General features: G+C 33.4%; 2 protein-coding genes across 3 annotated transcripts in view; both read right to left on the bottom strand.

Moving 5' to 3' along the window:
- Nucleotides 1–12,727, bottom strand: part of LOC148309895 (uncharacterized) — a 49,054-nt gene extending 36,327 nt beyond the window's left edge. Inside the window, exons 1-2 of one of the 2 annotated variants that reach the window (XM_088259320.1) lie at nucleotides 12,440–12,727; nucleotides 11,062–11,256 (exon numbers count right to left, since the gene is read on the bottom strand). The gene's annotated coding sequence lies outside the window, so the exon portion shown is untranslated. The remainder of the gene's footprint in view (nucleotides 1–11,061; nucleotides 11,257–12,439) is intronic. The other variant, XM_088259323.1, reaches the window with a different exon arrangement.
- A 7,022-nt stretch (nucleotides 12,728–19,749) lies between these two features.
- Nucleotides 19,750–22,350, bottom strand: LOC148309897 (uncharacterized). Its single transcript, XM_088259336.1, has one exon. The coding sequence runs from the start codon at nucleotides 21,968–21,970 to the stop codon at nucleotides 21,401–21,403; it is 570 nt and encodes a 189-aa protein (XP_088115462.1). The 5' UTR covers nucleotides 21,971–22,350; the 3' UTR covers nucleotides 19,750–21,400.
- Between the last annotated feature and the right edge of the window lie 224 nt (nucleotides 22,351–22,574).

The raw sequence follows: 22,574 nt of genomic DNA on the forward strand, positions 1-22,574 counted from the left end.
CGGTTTTTCTAAAATCACTATCACGTAATAGTTTTCTTTGTTCCCAGTCGAATAACGATATAGAACCCGAGAAAGCGTGTGTGAAAACTGAGCGACATTCACATTCCACCGTTATTCTAAGTAAGTGATACCGACTTTTGACATTTTATAGTTATTAGATATTTATCCTATAAAATGAACTAAGTATTATTCTTCTTCTTCGAGTGCCTCTCCAATCAATCAAGGTTGACCGCCATTCTGGAATATCTTGAACAATCCCTCGACAGGGCAAAAGCACGTTGAATCTCGACCTTCTCAATGTTGCGAAGACACTACTTCCTTTTTCTGGCTCTCTTTTTGCCCAAAATTTTATTGAGGTGGGTAATTGGTGAGTTTCACCAATTACCCACCTATTGATGTGAACTCTTTGAGGGGTTCAAATCAATAGGTTGGCCAAATATATGTAATTTAGGACTCGATTATATAAATGTTGCGTATTGGTCTCATTTTTTGAAAATTATCTTCTTAAGTCCCAAGGTGCAAAAGCTTGTATACGGAGACAAAGATTGTACGCGTAGAGTTGAAAAATATGGCAAAAAAATATTTATTTAATATTACCCTGGATTGGTCCCTAAATCGCAAGAGCGATCACCTTGCTTTCATGTAAGTAACGATCAAAATAACACTGCGTCAAAACCGATGCAGTGCTCTATGCACAATTGGGTGCGGATAAGGGTTAGAAGAGTGAAAACTTTGGACGTCCCGCCCCCTAGGGTTACGTGGATATATGGTACAATAAAAAGAGCTCGTTGCAATTTTTTAATTACAACATATTACATAATCCAAGCATCATTATGTAATATATAATTTTGGTGTTAACCTTAAATATTTTATTGTTTATTTAAAGTTCGTTGAAATAAGCACCTTTTATTTTAGATATTTTTATAATTGACTTTTAAAAATATATGTTTGACATTTGAATAATTCAGTATTTGAAATTGCTCGGCAACTACCTTCCGAGGCAGATATTCTGACCCAGTCTGACCTCATACAAGAATTGTGATTTATCGCCGAACTAGTTAAATTTCACCCAAATTACCGTTTATAAATCAAGCCTAATTTTAAAATGAGTTTTCTGTTTTGTATAGAGAACTGATAACGATCGGATTTAGGCGACTTTGGTCAGGATAGAGTGTCTAATTCCGTCACGTTTGGCTCTTAAAATGCTCGGCCATTCTTCATTACCAAATGTCAGGCTCATTGAAAACATTTCATAATTACACAAAACTACCGACTTTATAAATATCACTAACAAACTACCTTTCCATTGACCTTTGACCCGCTGTAATGAATCTCAGCTGCCGATACCGCACTAAATAAAAGGAAAGTACGAGCTCAATTCATAGATCATGAAAATTGAAACAATAATTTATGCTTACCTACTAGTGCCAATTATTGATATTGTATCTAGTATTTTTGTATACGTATTTTGATTTCAGCTTTAATAAAAACAGGGTCCTAATCAACGACTAACCTAACCTAATATAATCGTATTCAGCACCGCATATATATATATATATATATATATATATATATATATATATATATATATATATATATATATATATATATATATATATATATATATATATATATATATATATATATTGATATGTGTGTATACATGCAAAAGTGTATAGTGGGGAGCAAAATGAGAACAGTAATAATGAAAAGGACACTCGGAGATGCATACCCATACTCGTACAAGCCTGTACGACATACTCGCTACTGGGAATTCGTGAGTCCCTTAAGAAAAAAATTGTAACAAAAAAATCGGTTTTTGCTAAGAGTTTACTTTTGTAGTGTTTTTTTGGGAAAATTTAGTAATGGGTTTCAGAGTTCAACATTTTTTATGTCATAATTCCACAGTACAATATAAACGGTATAATGATTTGATATGGTGTGCTGAATTTATATTGTGTTATAACCTTTCAAAAATGACAATTAAATCTAGCATAACATTTCACTCGTGATTTATACTTAACATTACCAAATAGTTTTGCAAATGTTGAAATATGCCGTACGTAAAAAGTGCCTATATGGTATTTTCAAAATAATTCAATACTCTTACCGTAAGTTATATTGCCTATTGTAAAGAAGATAAAAGAACGTGCCCAATTAACAGAATAGTTTTCTCCTTCTTCTTTGTTTAGACGGTTTTCTTAAAGCTTAGATGATAGCGCCTCCCACTGATAGACTCTCAGCTATGGTTATTTCTTGGCGGGACGTCCGGCAAGTGGACCCGGGAGTTGCATCACGGATTATGTGAATCTTCGACCATTCATTCCACGTGTCAATGCCAGCTTTTTTCTTTATTTTTCTCCCCCCATCTTACTATATCCCTTATTGTCTTCAAAAATAAATGGTTTGTAATTATTCATTCTTTTCGATAAACGCAGATGAAGACCTCAAATTATTTTGATTCCAATTACTTTAACATGTTTCGATACGCAAAGTATGAGATAATATTAATTATCGCATTTGAGGCTGGATTAAAATGTAAATGCAATAAAATTCGTTTTATTTTAATACTGATTTAATCTTAGCAATAAAATGAATTGAATCGCATCCGTGTCGAATTGGTTTAACACGGTAACAAGTAACTGGTAGATGTTAGAAATTTGTAATAAACACCACCATATTTTTGTTTAAATTTAATGATATTACTCGAGTCGGGATGTGGTACTATAGTCAGTGTTTTTACAAAAATTGCAAATATTAAAAAAAATGAATTCACAAATATGTGTATCTAGTGATAAAGAACTAAAAAAACTATTAGAGTGGGTACCTATAGTAATACCTCTATAGGTATGATGATGATGTACCTTTATGATTTTCTATACTAGTATGTAATATACTCGCGTCTATCTATATAGACGCGAGTATATTACATACTAGTATAGAAAATCATAAACTTGAACGAAAATATAATTCAATTAATAAAGACAAAATTTTAATGACATTTATTTTGACAGTGACGTATTACCAAGAAAAAATATTTATAGATGAGCAAACAATGTTTTAACACTTATATTGATTTACGTGTAGAACTTGCCGAAGCTTACAGAAGCAGCTATCATAGCAAAAAAAATAGAGTCGTTAGTTCTGTTACACCGTGTACAAAGAATTGGAAGTGCAAACAAGAAATCTTTTAATTAATCATCGCGGAACGATTTAAATTCTAGAATAGTAACGGGATCTGTAGTAAGTTAACTCTAAGAAATTACATGTTTTTCTCATATCGCCATACGAGTGTGTGTAGGTACCTACTTGGGTGTAAGATCATGTATACATACAATAATAAATTTATTAACAGATAAGACGCCTGTTATGGTGTTACAGTCGGTAGATACGACACACCCACCTTAGCGGCAACATCAAAACTGGACCATGCACAAGAGGTTTTTAGGATTCTTTTACTTTTAGAAAATCCTGATCGACACGATACATTCTCAACACTGCACTTCTTCACTTGTCTCTGACCTGACTCTCGGAGCCCTGCCACGAGTAAATAGCCAAACAAGGGCCAAATAAACGTCTCGGAGGAATTTTCCCCTCTCTCCAACTTACGTATATTACTGTAACCTAATGATAACCGAATTCACACATTTAAAGTCCGTATAAAAAAGAGATTTTATACAAAAGATTTTTATATTAAAAAAGGTGGAAGTCTGAGCATTACAGGGCTTACGACCTGCCATTTGACTGGCTTAAGTGATCACTTTACATACTTGTGTAACGTTTAGCATTCTGCCCATTATAGAACATTCATATTGCAATAATTTTTAATGATGTATAGGCACCGTTGTTGGATTTTTTTTGTATGTTAGTTATAATTTTGATATGAAATTTGATGTGAATTTTTTTTCAACAGTGCTGTGATTAAAGAAATCTATGCATGTATGTACTTCACAAATTCCCAACCGAGGCACAATACACTCTTAAGGAAGTACCACTCCTTGGTAATGTGAAGCCGACCAATCATGAAATCATGAATGGGTCACATCATTGCAGATTGAATGAAATAATAATGCTCTTTTACTACAACTTACTATTTGTACATGCGTACCTACACCAACTCATAGGGTGTTAAAAATATGTTTATATAAATAACTAGCCACTTATGGAAGCTCGATTAGTCTAATTCATGTAATTTGTGAGTCGCCAGTATTGAAAATAACTCTTCCGGAAATTTGAACAAAAAAACAGAACAAAATTATTCTCAAAACACAACATTCGTACGTCCAAATCCTTGTTCACAAATCAGTTGAGACTTAAAACGTAGGTGGAGAAACCTAACAAAGTTAGGCTTGTCCACTTACATTTTGACATCTCAACATAAAAGAAGAAGAATATAGAAGTCTGGGTATTTACAGGGCTTACGACCTGTCTTAGGCTGGTTTAATAATGATCACTGCACGTGAAACATTCACCATCCATTATTCTTCATTATTTAAAGTTTCCGAAAAAGAATACACGTGTCCCTTAAGAAAAAACAGTAAAACACGTTATTGAAAAAAAGCGCTGGATAAATTCATCATTAAAAAATGTTTCTGGAAAAAAATGGGAATGGCAGAATACAAAAATATGTGTGAAAAGGTGATTAGCAAAAAAATGTTTGTGTCAAATTACATGCACATATTTTTTGACATTTGTTTCTTTCCTTTTTTGGTATTAGAATTCAACTATTAGCAGTTTTTGGTTACAATGTTAATAAGAAATAACACTTTCAAAAATTAAAACAAATAGTAACAACTAAGTAAATTTAATTTTTTCATAAGTAACTAAAAAAATAGTTTTATTTCTAGATCTCCCTGTCATTCGTAATAGGTTAACCGTGAGAACAATGCCTCCACTCGATTCAAAGTTAATTTACCATAAACAATCAATAGATACCACTACTCATAGACCGTGGAATCTAGAGATGACGAGGATTTATAAAGAATCATTATAAGTACAGGCGTGTGATGTATATGTTTGTGCTAATATCTGTACATACGTACATAAATCAATTGTGTCTACGCACATACACACGTACATTATCACCTTATGATTCTACTTTATCAGGGATAATAAAACAAAAGTGTGATCGTTTTCTCTGTTAAAATAATAAATTTATTTAAATAAGTTATCGGTTATCGACATAGAGGGAAAGTGAGCACTCGATCCGTCATTCAATTAAAATTATTAATTTAATTATCTAAGTAATTTAATAGAATAGACTTTCACATTATACATAAAAAACTGTAATTGATATTTTTTTAATAAAAGTAAATATTTGCGCTGTGACGATAAAAAAAAATATTTCCAGGTACACCTGAGAGCCTTGTATTTACAGGAATTAAGTTTTGTCTGAATCCCCCATTCGGTATCATAATTCGACTTGATGATTATAAAATATGTTTTCGTGGTTTCTCTTTCTGATGGTACATTTTCGAATAATCGTCAAGACGATGTGTCTGATGGACCTAACAATATTTGATTATGAGAAAAAATACAAAATCCTTTGCTCATTCGGTAAAGAATGAAGTGGAGTTTTGGATATATTTTACCTCCGTAGTGTAATGGATAACTTATGGGTAGTTATCATGTATAAGAATTTTCGATATGTGCGGTAAAAATTTATAAGAAGTGTTATTTCCTTGAATTATTGGACTGGTATCTGAAAGATTGTATGAAAGTATTATTCTTAAGGATTCCCCGTTTAAAGTAAAGAAAAATAATTTCTCCAAGATAAACTTTTTTTGAATAGCACTTTATATTTTAGCCATCCCTGTCTGCAAAGTATACCTTAGTAAAGTTATTTATTTACGTACCTATCCCTTCATAATTTTCGTAATTACTTCAGAAACAATGAACGGATCTTCCTTCCATAAACAATGACAGTAATTTGGTTGACAATAAGATTAACTAGATCTTTTATCCTGTTTTTCAAGCTTGAAGCTTTTCCAAATATTATTACAAATCGTAGGTTATTAATTCACCGTATTATATGGGAATAAATGACTCATTTGACACCCATTACTACAAAATCATGAATGCAGATCAAAAGATGAGTAAACATCTCCTTTTTGCAATTAATTCCCAGACACCTATATAGTGACTTAACGATCTAGCAACGATTTTTTGGAATACTCCCTATTATTTAAGCTTTTCACCTCTGAAAGCTATCGAAATTTTTATTGCGCAATTAAAACATCTTTGATTGGGCATATTTTATTTAGTTGAGAAAAAGTACCGTTACAAACAGTTTTTGTATAATTTCATAAGCAAGAATGCTGAAAATATCACAAAATCGTGAATTAATCGAACTTTTATTTGTACATAAAATATTTACTTTTTACTATAATATTTCCAGAACGTTTGGGGAAAGTATTTCGCATGGAAACCAATGTGACTTCAATTTTGAAGACAGAACTATTTTTTTTTTAATGAAAACAAAATTTTCAAAAGAGTTAAATTGTATCATCGTTAAAGGGTGGAAATGGAACGAAAAGAAATCAATATTTTGTTACGTGGTATGTATATCTTTATGTGAAAGGTTCATTAGGATGTACCTACTCGCGTATGTGACAGGCAAGATTTCAAACGAATTTACGATGTACCAAGATGTATTTAATACTGGAGTATACATTTTTAGTCATTCGAGCCCCATGAATCATTCCTAAACCGCCTAATTACTGTAATTAATCGGACACCTTCCATCTCACGTTAATTGCTCGCGTTTCATCGATGAAGTCGAAGCTGGTCTGTTACCAGGAGGTAGGTGCTATCAAGTAGCTAGGTAGGTATAGTATTATGATTTAAGATTTCATATTATCAAGGTGCAATTTGAGATAAGTTTATAAAACCTGTTTCCTCGGCTTCTGATACGGGAGCACACACAACTAGAATCATAATTACAACGAAATTACATACTACAAGTGCACGTGTACATAGTTTTAAAAGAAAACAACTTTTTGGAAACGCGGATTTTTTGGACATCCGACATACCGTCAGCAAGTATTCAAATATTACTGATTGATTCGGTAGTAAATGTGTCGTAAACTTAATTAATTTTTGGGTATTGAATCTTAATCTCCGAAAATTATAATATAACCACTGAATCTTTATGATTGTGACCTAAAGTATCAAACCCGACATTTTCAATTTTAGAAAAACAATTAGTTGTGAATGTAGTTTTGTAGAATATGGAATCATATGTACAATTTCAGAATGATAAATATCTTTATGGATTTAGAATATTTTCAACTACATATGTCATATTGATTTTCAACTAATTAAATTACTGTTTTTGCTCGAAATAATCGTCAAAAGGCGCTAACCACTTCTATAGAATATGTATATCTGTTATATTTTTATCAGGTAGATTTCCTATTTTTAAGTATACATGTTTTTATTTTAGAATAATTATTTTTGGAGTTAGATTCTATCTTATCGTAGGACCATCGATGTATTTTTTACTTCTTTTTTCTCTCTCTCACAATAAGAGAAGAACGAGGTTCACTATCTTATCAGTCTTCAATTATTTATAATAATTTGTCACGCTCGCTTCGTGAAAGTGCTTGTGGGTACTGGGTACCTATATAATGTGTAGGAATATTGTATATCCCAATCAGAGATCACAAGGTACTTAATAATGTCACCGCTATAACAGTATACCTTTTATAAAAATATATTATATAACTCCTTTGAACATAGCCGCCCGACTCTTATTTATGGACGAATTTAATGAAGACACATTCTCTTTTTATCTGCTATTTTATTATGAAAGTAGTGAAAAAATTTTAGAAGAAGATATTTATTTAGTCCTATGACGTGCTGATAGCAACACAAAAATCGAATATAATTTTGAATTAAAAAATTGCATCACCTAAACAAATTAATGCTGTAGGAATATATTCCTATAATATAACGATTTGAAAATCATTTATGGTACATTACCATCGCGGTAATATCAATCTGTTTCTCTTGCATCCACAACCTTCGATGTAATGAGTTTTTTTCACGTCATTGACAATTTAAACAAAGTCATTTTAATTTATAACTTTGTGTGATAAAATATAAATACATAATGATAACGAAAGTACGCGTGTTTTGGCCCTCTGCCATTGGGTACGACAAACATGCCCCCCATGGAAAAAAATATGAAAAGGGTATTTGTGATTCGTCTCTACGTCCACAAATTCGTCTCTACGCCTGTCCGCATCTCGTTTTCGTTGTTCTTTCACAGGAATCCAAAAAAATACATTTTTTACAGAACTCTACTTGTGCCACTCAATGACAAATGAACTCATTTCAATAAATTCACTGAATAATCCTGCTAAATAGGTAATTTTCGCATGCTTTCTATAAATTACATAAAGTCTGCGACCTGCGACCATTCTTCACTATGGTTATATTTGTATATCCGTCACTTATTGTAACGTATGTATTTATATTTATTATTAATACTTTAAAAAATAACTCTAGTTTTCAATAGTTTTTTTTTTTATATACCATAATTATTGGATTGTGTACGATTCATAAGAAGAACTATAAAGAAATTCATAAGAAGAACATAATTGAATAGCAATGATTAAATACATATTATATATCAACAAACTACGTGTTCGGTGGACGTCTAATATAAAACTGCTTCGAAAGTACCTAAGATGTTCATTCAATTTAATACATCGGGACATGCACCGCTATCGAGATTTTTGGGTCACCCGACAGCCAAAAAGTTATCCCATATTCTGTAAAAATATAGTGACTTAATATTTACTTTGCTATTAGGGGAAGGATAATAATCCTATCCATGAATTGACATTAAAATTGAACGAAAGACCTAGTAAATAAAAGTTTAATTTAAGTACATTTCCTGGAAGATAGAAATAACGCCATAAAGTACAAGAAAATAGGATGTAAAAATCTTAGCAAAGGGACCATTGTTCGTCTCGTTATTTCGTTTCCAGTTTCCTACAACTAAGCTAGAGTAACCATTGTATACTTTGTGTCGACGAGGGAACCAGATCATGGATTTCCAGTTGGCCAGAGCAGGGTAACCTGTAACCTATGACCTCTCCTTGTTGCCACTTTTCAGACCATTAGAGCCTAGTTCAAAGTCCAGTACACCTACTTCCTTGTAATTTCTGCTCTCTCCACATTTATGTGATCCAATTTACCACCTATAAATTTAGTGAGATTGAATAACAATGGGGAATATTATATCTATAAATATCACTTTAACTATACCACTTTATAAGATAACCTATTTCAAACAATTTTTTTTACAATTGCAAAAACATTAATGACACAGAAATTTAATTATAATACAAAACGCTTTACTGATATAAAAATGGCTGTAAAGAAACTTAATAATTTATGCATTTGGGATACAGCTTTTAATAAAAAATAGGCAGAGATGCAATCAAATGTGAATAAATAGTTATCAATGTTTCCATAGTACCTGTTTAGTCTATTTTTAGTTAGTTTAAAAAATGCAAAGAGACGTATTGTGAGACAATCGTTAGTTTTAATTTAAATAATAACAAAAAAGCTGTTCATCTCGCTGTTCAAACTAACAATCAAAAGATTATATTACGTACCGAGACAATGAAACTAATAGACTTCTTGTAAATAATAATGGGTTGGAATTAACAGAAATTGATTATCCAATAAAATCGGCTCAATGGCGGGCACGTTAAAAAACAATTTACTAATCACGTTGCTAGTTAAGAGGCCTCACCCTGTATTAGATATTATGTAGTATTGGATTACTTGAACGTGTCGTCCCATCTAAGAGGTTCTTTTTGTTTTGAAAAACTAAATTAATTTGAGGAAATAATAATTTCGTAAAATTTTCAAACATACTTTTTAAAAAAGGAAAGAAATAAATTCGATAGATATTAAGTTATTAGTGTTTCATACCGATTTCAGATAGTTTATTTTGCCTGTAAATATTAGTTTTTAACTTTTAATATTTAGATACAGGAATTTTAGGTCAACGTCAATAAAGTAGACGACTTTATTCGCATCTAAAGATAGAAAAATATATTTAATTATTTATCATTAAAAATCCAAACATATGAAAGTCTTATGTCATTCATCTGGTCTCACCTTATAAAGCTTGAAAATATCAATACCTAAATTTGTATGGACATACCACTATATGTATATGTGTATTTATATAACACAGAAATATTTTTTTCTTGCAATTTCAACACGCTTAAATGACTACAATGTAACAAAGGCTCGCGCAACACCATTTGTCAATTGCGAAATTAATTGTTGAAGCGAAAATGTTCGTCTCGAGAATGATCGAGGATCTGGTATATACTAGAGGCCCTGTCCAATGTCCAATGAATTAGAAGACAACATATGAAAACATCGAGGCCGTGGGCTGTGGGAAACAAAAGGGCTTTTGGAGCGATAAATTAGTTACCGCAAGTATCCGTAACTGTCTCGAGTTAGTGTTTGTACCTGACGACAATAATCAACTCCCGCCCTACGAGTGACACGACAGTTGGCGGTGTTCCTGCGTATTGTACCTTCTACCTACTACGGAAAGAATATAATTCGATGGCGACAAATGTATCAGTTTATCAGTTTTATTAGATACTTAGTGTTTTATATTGTTTCACATTTTCATTGAATTTCGCAACATACTTAGTTAAAAAAAATTGCTTTGCAAGAGCAGATCTGTCAGGAAGCTTAGATGGTTCTGTATCAGATCTGAGCATGCGGTGGGACAGCTTTCAATATACATAGATACCTAGTGCTGTTATTATTTAGTGTATTCGGTTCAGGTAAGTAGGTATGAACCCGCTAAGGTAAGTCATACTCATTTAATGATTTACACTGATCACTACTCATCATGTCACAACGCATGCGCATGTGGAAAGTAAGTGTACTGATAATTGTTGTTGCTATAAAAACTCTTAATTCTCTAAAGACAAAAACTTTAATAGAAATAAATATTGGTCTAGTTTATGGGGTATTCTAAAATCTAATTTATTATAATAAATACGTTTTACTTACGTATATACAGAACAGTTAAATCACAAAGAGTATTATCCGAAGATAAGGAGTGACGAGGAGGTCACGGGTGTATTATTCCGATGAAATCTTAAGCGCTCGCTAGTTCCTCGCGGTTTATCAATTCGCCAGGATCAGTGTCGTATCTCAGTGGCGTATGGCGTATTACCTCGCACGGCTCCTTGCACTCCTTGGTTCCTGATATTAATAATATTAATTCTGTTATAAACAAAAAATAAATGAAACTTGGGAATTAAAATTAAGAACAATATCAGCTGAGTAAATTATTTTTCGCTATTCGGGGAAAAAATGTCAAGGGTTCCATACGTTCGATTTCGATTTAACTACGCAGTGTAGATAACTTTAGTATGACTGCCGGTCTTTTAATTCTTATGACTGCGTTTTGACGCCGCTTGTGTATTCGCATTGTTAGGAAGTTAAAGTTACTAAAAAAAGTTTACCTAATAGAAGCAAAGTTAAAGTTATCTACACCACGAAGTTAAAATGTTAACATTCGTATGGAATCCCAGCCCTAAGCTGGAGTTATAGGGAAAAGGTAACGTGTTAACTAAGAAGTGTACGTAACATTAACCTTCCTTCAATTCGGGAAAATAGAAAAATTTAATAATCATGTCGTGTTGCGGTCCCGTGGTTATTGTCGCGGACTCTTGAGTAAGAGTTTCTCGGTTCGAACCCACTCTACCACAATTTGATACCTATTTCTATTAATGAGCCGATTAGGCTCACAGAAATAGTATGAAATTGAAGGATTTTTTAAAAAAATAATAAAAACACAAATATTTATCTTTTCATAAAAAAGGATGTTTATTTTCGTTATCATTGACTTCCTGATAAAACTAATCGACGACCGGTTTCAAAATGCTAGAGTTATTATAAATAAAAATCTAGGAATAAATTTAAGTTATCAACGATCATATCTAAACTGATTCTTACAAATTATAAAAAAAAATCAAGTTATCAAAAGAACATAAAATGCCTAGTTATAATTGTATTTTATTTTAAAAAGCATAATTAAAAAAAATAAAACCTCACTAAATACTACTTGCATAATAAATAAAACGAAATGCATTATTATCAACTTTGAAATATTAACATTTTTTTAGTACGCATTCAAAAATCTTAAAAAATATTTTTCAGTGGTACACTATACATTGACAGTCAATATATGAATGCAGTGCAGTATATTAAACTGCACGATGCAATGTGCGCACTACATATGCATGTATATACATGAATCAGAATATCAAGTGACCATCTGTATTCGTCAGGAGTAGGTGCGCACTGGAAATCTGCTCTTATTTCTGACATGACATAACATTGTTCACATTTAATGATGTTCGAGACAAGATCTGTTACTTACCGTAGTAGTATGTAGTCCATATTGTAAGTCCGTACACTATACGCGAGTACCGAGTACCGAGCACCGAGCAGGATGACATGTCCAGGTGCCATTCCAGGGTTTACTGGACACTAAACATAACTAGACGCATACCCGGCTCCTCGGTTCTCTGTTCACTAACCGTTCCGTGGACATGTCTGTTTACTTATTGTTCTAGAATAATTACTCCAATTTGTTATCCTGAGAAAACCCAACCGCACATTATTTATTACAATCAGGATCGCGATTTCTTTCCCGACCTTAATGAAGCGTGTTATGTATATATAACACACAATACAAATACCATGCATTTTCTCGCTTCTTATGAAGTGGCGAGATGTTACTTTACCGTGTGATAATAATAAAAATTGTATCAGAGGAAATAAACACGTAGGTAGGTAAGTTACCTTACCATGATGACCACAAGAACTCGAGGGAGTCGCACACGTTATCATACCCGAGTTTGTACGAGTATGGGTATGTAACTCCGAGTGCTCTCGCCATTTTTGCCATTTTTGTTTTTATTATCATTTCCCATTTCATTTTACATATAGCAGTAATACTCTTCAACCGGAGCTTCTTCACTTATTACGTCAGCTAAAGCCTATCAAATATATTCCATTCCAAGATCGAATAATTTGGAGCGCAGGACTGATACTTTTGATTTCATATAACTGGCTATCATGAAACGCCAGTGCCTTATGTGCCATTAACGCGAGGTAAAAAAATATGATAACTTTTTATTCTATTCCATAGCTCACCGCTGGTTAAAACCATTTTTTACATTACCAGTTTAGAAAAAAAAACTTTAGTACAATAATTTTAAACATTTCAGGACACCTTATTTATTAAATTCACATAGTCCATTCTGTTTTATTTTTATTTTTATCTCTTATATACAATATTTGTGGAGGTGCTCACCAAAACGTTACATTTCCGTTATAATAATTTTAAGTATTCAATATACTTGGGAGAGATGTGATGAAAGGTCTATTATCGATTATGTCGTCATTGACTCTAGATTGAGATCCGCCACAGTAGACACAAGAGTGTTCAGGGGGGCCGAAATGGAAACAGATCACTTTTTGGTAGTTTCAAGAGTGATTCTGTTCCAAGGGTGGAGGGCCAAAACGAACAAGGTGGCGGCTCCTTCTAGAGTCAAAGTAGAAAAGCTACAGAATGATGACATAAGAGTTAAGTTTGAAACAGACGTATGCAACAGGTTGATTGCGGAAGATGTAAATGAACTTAGTATAAATGAAATGTGGGAACATCTGAAAGGTAGTGTGTGTGAATCCGCAAAGGTAGTGTGTGGTACAGCGGTACAAGGAAGGAAAAAAGGCGATGCGTGGTGGGATGATGATGTTAAGGATTTAGTGAAAGAGAAGAAGAATGCGTGGCTAAAGTGTTTGGCAGTGAGGAATAAAAGCTCCGCTGAGTATGAATCGGTTAAAAAAGTATACAAGGATTGTAAAATAAAAGTTAAGCAAGGGGTGAGTGAACGAAAACGTTTGTTGAGGAAGGATGAAGGAGTAAAAATGACAAAAAATTTCCAAGAAAATATAAAAATTTTCTGGAAAGAAGTCAAAAACTCCCGAAGTCTAAGCGTGAATGTATGTACGAAATCGATTGCAGCGAAAGACGGAAAAATGGTGACGAATGAAAAAGATATAAAAGAGAGATGGAAAGAGTATTTCGAGGAGGTGTATGAAACACATACGATTAATAACGTTAGTGACGTAAGTACATTTCCCCGAATATGTGTGAATGATGTTTCAAGAGAGATAAGTATGGAAGAAATTAAGAATGCCACTAAGTCTTTGAAAAATGGAAAGGCTCTAGGATTCGACAATTTTGCCGCAGAATACGTCAAGAATGGTGGCGAAATAGTTCTCACATGGTTGCATAGGCTCTTTAACCGTTGTCTGGAGGAGAGTTATACTCCGGTGGATTGGAGAAGGGCAGTTATAATGCCTCTCTACAAGGGTAAAGGTTCTAGGGTGGAATGTGGGAACTATAGAGCAATCAGTCTATTGAGTGCTGTTGGCAAGATGTATGGTCGAATCCTTATTGAAAGAGTGAGAACCATAACAAAGGACAAAGTGTGGGATGTCCAGAGTGGATTTATGAATGGGAGAGGATGTACGGATCAAATTTTTGCCTTGCGCAACATTACTGAAAAGTTTTTGTCCAAAAACCAAAAGCTTTTCTGTGCTTTTGTGGATTTGCAGAAAGCATATGACCGAGTTGATAGAACGAAGCTATGGAAGGTGTTATCTGAGTATGGGGTAAGCAGTAAACTTATCCAAGGCATAGCATCCTTGTACGAGGATAGCACTGCATGCATAAGGGTAAGTGGTTTTTTTTCATCCTGGCTTAGCATCTCTAAAGGTGTTAAGCAGGGATGTGTAATGTCACCGTGGCTGTTTAACCTATACATGGATAATTGCATGAAAGAACTGAAAGATTTAAATGTTGGAGCCAGAATGAATAATTTGACTGTCTGTTGCCTTTTGTATGCTGACGATGCTGTTCTTCTTGCCGATAGCAGAGAAGACCTGCAGGCGTTGGTGACAAAAGTGTATAATGTGTGCAAGGAAAGTGACTTATTGATGAATGTTAGCAAATCTAAGATTATGGTTTTTGAAAGAGAAGAATGCAGATCTGAATGTGAAATATTGGTAAACGGAGAGATTCTGGAACAGGTAGATGATTTCGTGTATTTGGGTAGTATGTTTTCTAGGGATGGAAAGATTGATAAAGATATAGAAAGGAGAGTGAATGCTGGGAACAAAGTGAACGGTGCACTGAAATCAGTTACAGCAAATAAAAACCTATCAGCGGAAGCTAAACTGGCAGTGCACAACGGAGTCCTGGTTCCAACTCTAATGTATGGAAGTGAAACATGGAGTTGGCAAAAGAAGGATGAAAGTAGACTGAATGCAGTCGAAATGCGATCTCTCAGAAGAATGTGTAACAAAACGATGTATGATAGATGTGCGAATAGTGAAATAAGGAAAGAATGCAAAGCTGAGATAAGCATTATCGATAAAATTAAGAAAGGTGTGTTGAGATGGTTTGGACATGTAGAACGAATGAGTGAGGAAAGAACGGTAAAACAAATTTATGAGGCGAATGTTAGCGGGAAAAGAAGCAGAGGAAGACCGAGAAAAACATGGCACGATCAGGTATGCCAAATACTTGAAAGTGGTCAGGTTAGGAGTCGTAACAATCGGCGGGTATGTATGAGGAGATGCATGAACGTGGAAGAGGCGAAGAATGTTTGCAAGGACAGAGTGGTGTGGCGCTCTATTCTCTCTGCCTACCCCTGCGGGGAAGCGGCGTGATGGTTAGTTAGTTAGTTAGTTTATAATTTTAAGTAATCAGGAATTCTAGCTTATAAAATTGTTACGTTTTGGTACGATTTAATGATTTCATATTGGTTTAACACAGGATTGGTCACGTTTTGTCGCAACTTTAATTAAGATTTCGATAAAATACAGTAAACGGAACATATTTGCATTTAAAGGATTTTTGTGCAATATTGGAAATGTAACTTTTTGGTGAGGACTTCCACATTTGTACGTTCATTATACGGTTACCAAATGGTAACTGCAAGAAAACAAAATGGTATATAGTCAATACAGGCAGTTGCCAATTCAAATCCAGACCTTTGATTTAAACGCGAGATAAGAAAATGATATGGAGATCCATCCGTTACATATTTATAGAGAGATTTGTAATCTATAGGTATGCTGCAGTGCATAGGGCGCAGGGCCTGTACCTACTGCAGTCAGTAGAGAATCTGAAATACTTTTCAGTTAACTACCGAGTTAATTTTTACATAATTCTTTTGTCTTTACAAACCCCTATAGAAAAACACCGAAGACGAGTGATACAAGAGTCCTTTTTTATTGTTCGTTATGTTAAAAGTTTGTCGTTAAATTCATTTTAAGAATAGGAAAAAAAAATCTATTACAATACTAAGTTCGGACGAAATTTGCTAGGTGTACATACTGCAACTAGAATCAATGATCAAATTTTACCTGAATCAAATTAATTTCAACTTTTGACCGATCCTAATTTGTTGGCTGACCATTTTTAATTTAGAGCGGATGGAACATCAGCGAGCCTCAAGATAGAATTTGTATATGGATGAGGTTATGTTTCTATGATTGACATTATGCTTCTATGGTTGACAGCTTAGATTTAGTTTGACGGTGAAATTTTTAAAATAATAAAAGTAGTAGCAGTAAAGTTTAATCACTGATATTTTTTGTTACATTTGTAAACTGTATTTTTCTTTTTAATAAAATGAAGAGGTGATTCAAAGGAATTCCATGAATCCATGAATAGGTATTGTGTTCTTCTAAAATGTGAATGTTACCTATTAATAATAGTGAGCAATAATAAGATAAAGTTATAAAAAGTTTAGAAATAGCGTTGAAATGAATGAGTACATTACTTATACGCTTTCATTAAGAAATCGCTTATGCAAATAATTCGCAAATATTTTAAAACTTAAGTAGGTAATCATTTACAAGTCTCACGCATTTATCCATGTCGTTTTAATGTTACTACATTTGTTTAAATAACGAACGTATAAACAATAAACCTTACGAATTTTTTTTTAATAAAACACACATAGGTCGAAATGCGAATTTTAGAGGACATTTATGTTTATCATGTTTTCAAATGTTGAAAACACGACAAGTACAAAATGTTTGAAAATGTCAACGGGATTTGTTAAACAATATGTAGTTGAAAATGTGAATATCGCTAAACAGCAAAATATGTCTGCATAGTAAAGTGGTAGAAGCTTTTGGCTTCCTAGGTAGAGATCCCAGGGTCGATTCCCATATCATTCAGGACCGGTACTTGAAGCTCAGGACTGATCTCCTTCCTTTTGTGTAATTGACAATTAAGAAAACGCTGCGCCAATGACATGCGTACCCTATACTCTCACCACTGGGTCATGAAGAAAAATAAGAAGAGTAATAATAATAATAAATATTTTACTGAAAAAGTCGTTCTCTTTACATACTAAGAAGATATATTTTAAAAATTATCTTTGGCCAATGCTTTCGTGGTGCCTGCCCAATCATCAATTAATCAGAAATTATCAATAAAACATGCGTTAAAATATAGCCTGTTTTTTCTTTCCTGTACAGGTAAACTGTCAACTTAGTGTACATATTTTTTTACGAGCAGGTTCAATTTCAATTTGAATTTAATTAATTTTTTGTCCCGAACAATAAACACACAACGGAATGTTTAATATAATCCAACAGAAAATCAGACATCTTCAATCATTTACATAAGTATTTGATTCGGTTTAAATAAAAGAAAACCCATTTTGTTATTTAGAAATAATGACCCGTAAACTCTCTCTAACCCTTATCCGCACCACAATGGTGCATAGGGCACTGCATAATATAAACGCAATGTTATATTGATCGTAAACACATGAGGTAAAGGTGATCAGCACTCCGCTTCAGGTACCAGTCCAGGATAGTATTGAATAAATAGTAGAGTTAAAAAATCACTTATATTTATTTGACCCCCCTGGGAATCGAACCCGGAACCTCCAGAACGGTAGCCGAGCGTGCTGACCATTACACTACGGAGGTGGACAAATCCCGTAAACTACTAAAATATTTTTAACTATTTCATCAAACTGAATTTCTTAGCAATATATTTATGGATTTTAGAAATTAATGAAAATATATCCATGCGAGGATAGAGAATACATTAAAAATTGAAAAAGAGTATTGAAATAGTAAAAGTAATCGGAAGAAGAAAAAAATATCTGGATCTTCTGTCACGAGGAAATGATAAAGAAAAATTAGGAAATAACGATTTTATAAAAATGTTTTATCACGCCACCAATAGTGCCTATTGGAGAAATAATATGCATCCTAGAAAATACCTAAAATTAAAGCCATACAGATTTGTAATATGTACCGATTACCCCCATGTAGTATTTTCAAATACCTGCTTTATTAATATGTATCACAATTGAAGTTCTTCCTTGTCCATGCGTCGAAATTTTTATCTGCATTAAATATTTAACTTATAAGTACAAAACATGATTTAAGAAAAATTCAGGTATTTATTTTTAGATGTGCCTACAAATTTATGGATTTAATCAAACTAATAATAAAAATTAAACATTTAGTCTTAGATTTTCTATGTAACACTACATAATATTTCACTGTGTACAACGATAGGTTTAAATATAAATTTGTACTACAATAATTTGAGGTTTTTTGCTGGGCCGTAAAAATGCTAGTGTATGCATATATACCTACACTCTCGTATTATACCATTTATTTCATGAACTTCGTCGAACTTCTGGTGTTGTATTACTCACTGAAGTGTTAAGTTCATGTACTTTTTATAAGTTCCCTCGATTTCAGGCAGTTCCGGTATAAGGAAGTAGGGGGGTCAAGGACGTTCAATTAATGAGGAGGACCTGGGCGTCCTAAAACGGAGACTACAAAATCTACCCTCCCCCCACTCTTAAACTTTTTTGCAAGCTAATGATATTTTTTAAAAGATATAAAATTGAAAGCAAATTTGAAGTTTCGTTGCCACATAAAAATAACAGAAAGGGACTAACAACGTAAAGGCCGGAATTTTTTCAGGTGTAAAATAAGTGCCCAACAATTAATACGTTATATAATATCATTGAAATGTAATCAGGGCGATGCGACGTACAAACACTACATTAAAACAGTGAAAATTTTTGTACTTTCAATAAAATAATATTATTTTTAAAATAATGTTGAGATGTCAAAAAATAATATAAAAAAATAACTCCTAGATTGGACATTATCGAGATTTGTGAACAAATATTTTGATACAATAAAAATGTTGTAAATCAATAAAATTCATAAAAATAAAACGAATTGTGTGTTTTCATTTATTTTATTAATATTTTCCAAAAATATGACACTAATATGATATTCTTTAATCGAAAAAAATAGAATAATTTAATATACAGAAATTATAACAAAATAATAGATATATACATATTTACAATGGTACATACATTCATAAACCACCTGTATATTTATATATATATATATATATATATATATATATATATATATATATATATATATATATATATATATATATATATATATATATATATATATATATATATATATATATATATATATATATATATATATATATATATATATATATATATATATATATATATATATATATATATATATATATATATATATATATATATATATATATATATGTGTGTGTGTGTATATTGCGATACATAAATAATGAATGAAACATTACACATGTTTTTTTTATCGATTGACAATTGGTAAAATATACATATTATTTTTGTGATGCATTTCACTTATTTTCTGGTTTAATGGTATGGCACACTATTTTAAGAATTCACTAAATATATAAACATCAGCTTAACGTTTATTGGCACATAATACACCTAAAACAGACAAAATGTGATATTGCAACATTACTTGGTAACGTGCGTTCCAGTTTCTACCCTATTCATTGAACTATATATATTTTTTAAATATATATATAAAAATCTACAATTTTAATAATATACGTCTATAACTATCAATTATGAATCGCAGAGCCACATCAACCGTACAACTAAAACTTTAAAAAATAATAGCCTTAATCTGCCTCGTTCTTCTTCCGACTCTAATCTAGGCTGCAATATGCAGCACAGGGCTCTGAGTAAGGTCAACGCGATGTTAGCTGGTTCGTCAGTTATATGAAGGCAACGGAATCAGTCTTGCACTTCAAGTACCAGTAAAATGAAATATTAAATTAAAATTTGAGTGAAATATCTCCATTTTTTTACCCCTACCCCCATTAAATTTTTGACACAACATTGGAAACGAAATTAATCTTCCAAATAAATTAAAATATGAATGTTCCTTTGTATTTTTTTAATCTCCTGACGTCATTCACCGATTGCTTTATTTTTTTTACATATTGTTTGGTTAATTTTGAAGTGACATGCACTCTATTATAAACTATTCCATGACATTTTAATTATTAGACTAGCGTTTGTTCGTGGATAAATCTAAGTTTAATTAATGTATTTATAAAGATAAAAATAATGACTCTTAAAACCATAATATATATAAATGGCATTTTATAAAATTTAGCTCGTTATCGATTTTAGTATCAAATCTAAAATAATTTAATAATACTAAAATAATTCCTATGAATAAATATTTACTAAAAATAAATCATTTACAATGTATGTACAATGCTGTAAATATGATTGCTGTTGATAAATACTTAAATGGACGATATGTGCAATATAATAATTTTAGTAAATTCACGTGTTACAATAAATATATTCTAAAATATAAATAATAGCTATTTTAAAATTTTGAAATTTACATAGGGGAAAAAAACACATCTAGCATTGAAAGTTTAACTTTAAAAATGTACATCGATAATTCAGATTTATATGCATGTGCACTGCATTATATTTCAGTTAAAATTGAACATTTTATATCGAGAACGGTGTTAGTTTTAGAAATGAATTTTGTCGTGAAACACGCGTCGTGGTCACAGGTTAGAAAGTGAGGATACATAATTTGACATTGAAATAACCTTGTATAATACAGAAACTTTTCTCGAATGAAGGGGTGAAAATCATAAGGGTTAAAGCGAAAAATAGTTTTAAAAAATAGGTTACTTTTCGAAAATATAACCAGTGAAATATGTACATGAAAAAGTGAAAGTATAATTGATAGAAATACACATTTTTAAGGATCACGGACTTTTTTATTATTGAGGTTTGCGGGTGTTTTGAAACAATTTTGCTATTTGGAAACTTTAAAATGTCACCGGAACCCGCATGAGCCTGGAAATATTGTGTAGGTGAAAGAATTTCTTAAGAAAAGTCAGAGGAAGGCGATGTTAACTGAATTCCGAGAAGAAGGGATCAAAAGGAGAGAGGGACCTCTCCGTGAAGTCGGGAGACAGGGGCACGGGGGACAGCGCGAGGTCCGGGGACGCGGGCGGCTCCGTGAGGTCGGCCCCCAGGCCCAGCTCGGCGGCCCACGCCAGGCTCGGGGGGCCCGCGGGCCGACCGGGCGGCTCGGCCAGCGCGGCCGCCAGCGCGGCGATGTAGCGCGCCGCCAGCCGCAGCGTGCAGATCTTGGTCATCCTCTCGCTGGCCGCGCTGACCGCGCCGGCCCCGGCCGCCGGCTCGGCGCCGCCCACGCACCTTCGCAGCGCCTCGAACGCGCAGTTGATCTCCCGCATCCTCGTCCTCTCGCGCGCGTTGGCCGTCCTGCGCCGGTACTTGCTGAGCGGTGCGGGGCCCTTGGCGGGGGCGCCGCGCCGCCCGCTCGCCCCCCGGCGACTCTCGCGGGGGCGCAGGCCGTAGCCCCCGCCTTGTCTCTTCGTGTCCTCGCCGCGATTGTTATTAGCATCGGGGAAGAGTCGCCCTTTCCCCGAATTCTGAAGCACAACGTTAGATTTCATATTGTCCACCGTTTATGAAACAAATAATTTATAAAAATCCTCTTTCACTATTACGCGTAAAAAGTCAATCACTTCGTGTTCACTTGTCAGTCATTTGATAAAAAAAATAAGCGCCATCTATTATATGTATGTGATAAATTGCTTCTCTTTTTTCTGATCCGCGAGGAGATATTTTCTTGTTAATTTATTTATTTTTAAGTACGGCAACGATATTGAATAAATTGAAATTTTCAAGGATCATTTTCAATATGCATCACATCGTAATTCATTTTGATATGATTTAATCGATTATCAATACCGCGGAAACCGCGAATACTGTCGCCCGGTGCAGTGAGGCCGAGAAAAATGTTCGCCTACTGACGGCCGCCGCTGCCGACCGACTGAAGTGGAGTCGCGTGTCGAGTGGTCCGGAGTGTGGAGCTCGTCCCACGGACCGGAGGTAGCGGGTTCTGGTCCGCAGCCTTCGGTGGGAGGCCTCCCACACCCCTACGAGATATTATAACTTTATGTGTAATGTACCTACCTCTATATACGGCAATATTTCCTTTAAGTTAGGGATATTTTATTCACAATTATTAATGCTACTAAGAATTATCTTGATTTA

The sequence above is a fragment of the Brachycentrus maculatus genome, unplaced genomic scaffold, assembly GCF_059751285.1.
Source record: "Brachycentrus maculatus isolate JH-2025_06_01 unplaced genomic scaffold, ASM5975128v1 h1tg000116l, whole genome shotgun sequence".
NCBI classification, from domain to species: domain Eukaryota; kingdom Metazoa; phylum Arthropoda; class Insecta; order Trichoptera; family Brachycentridae; genus Brachycentrus; species Brachycentrus maculatus.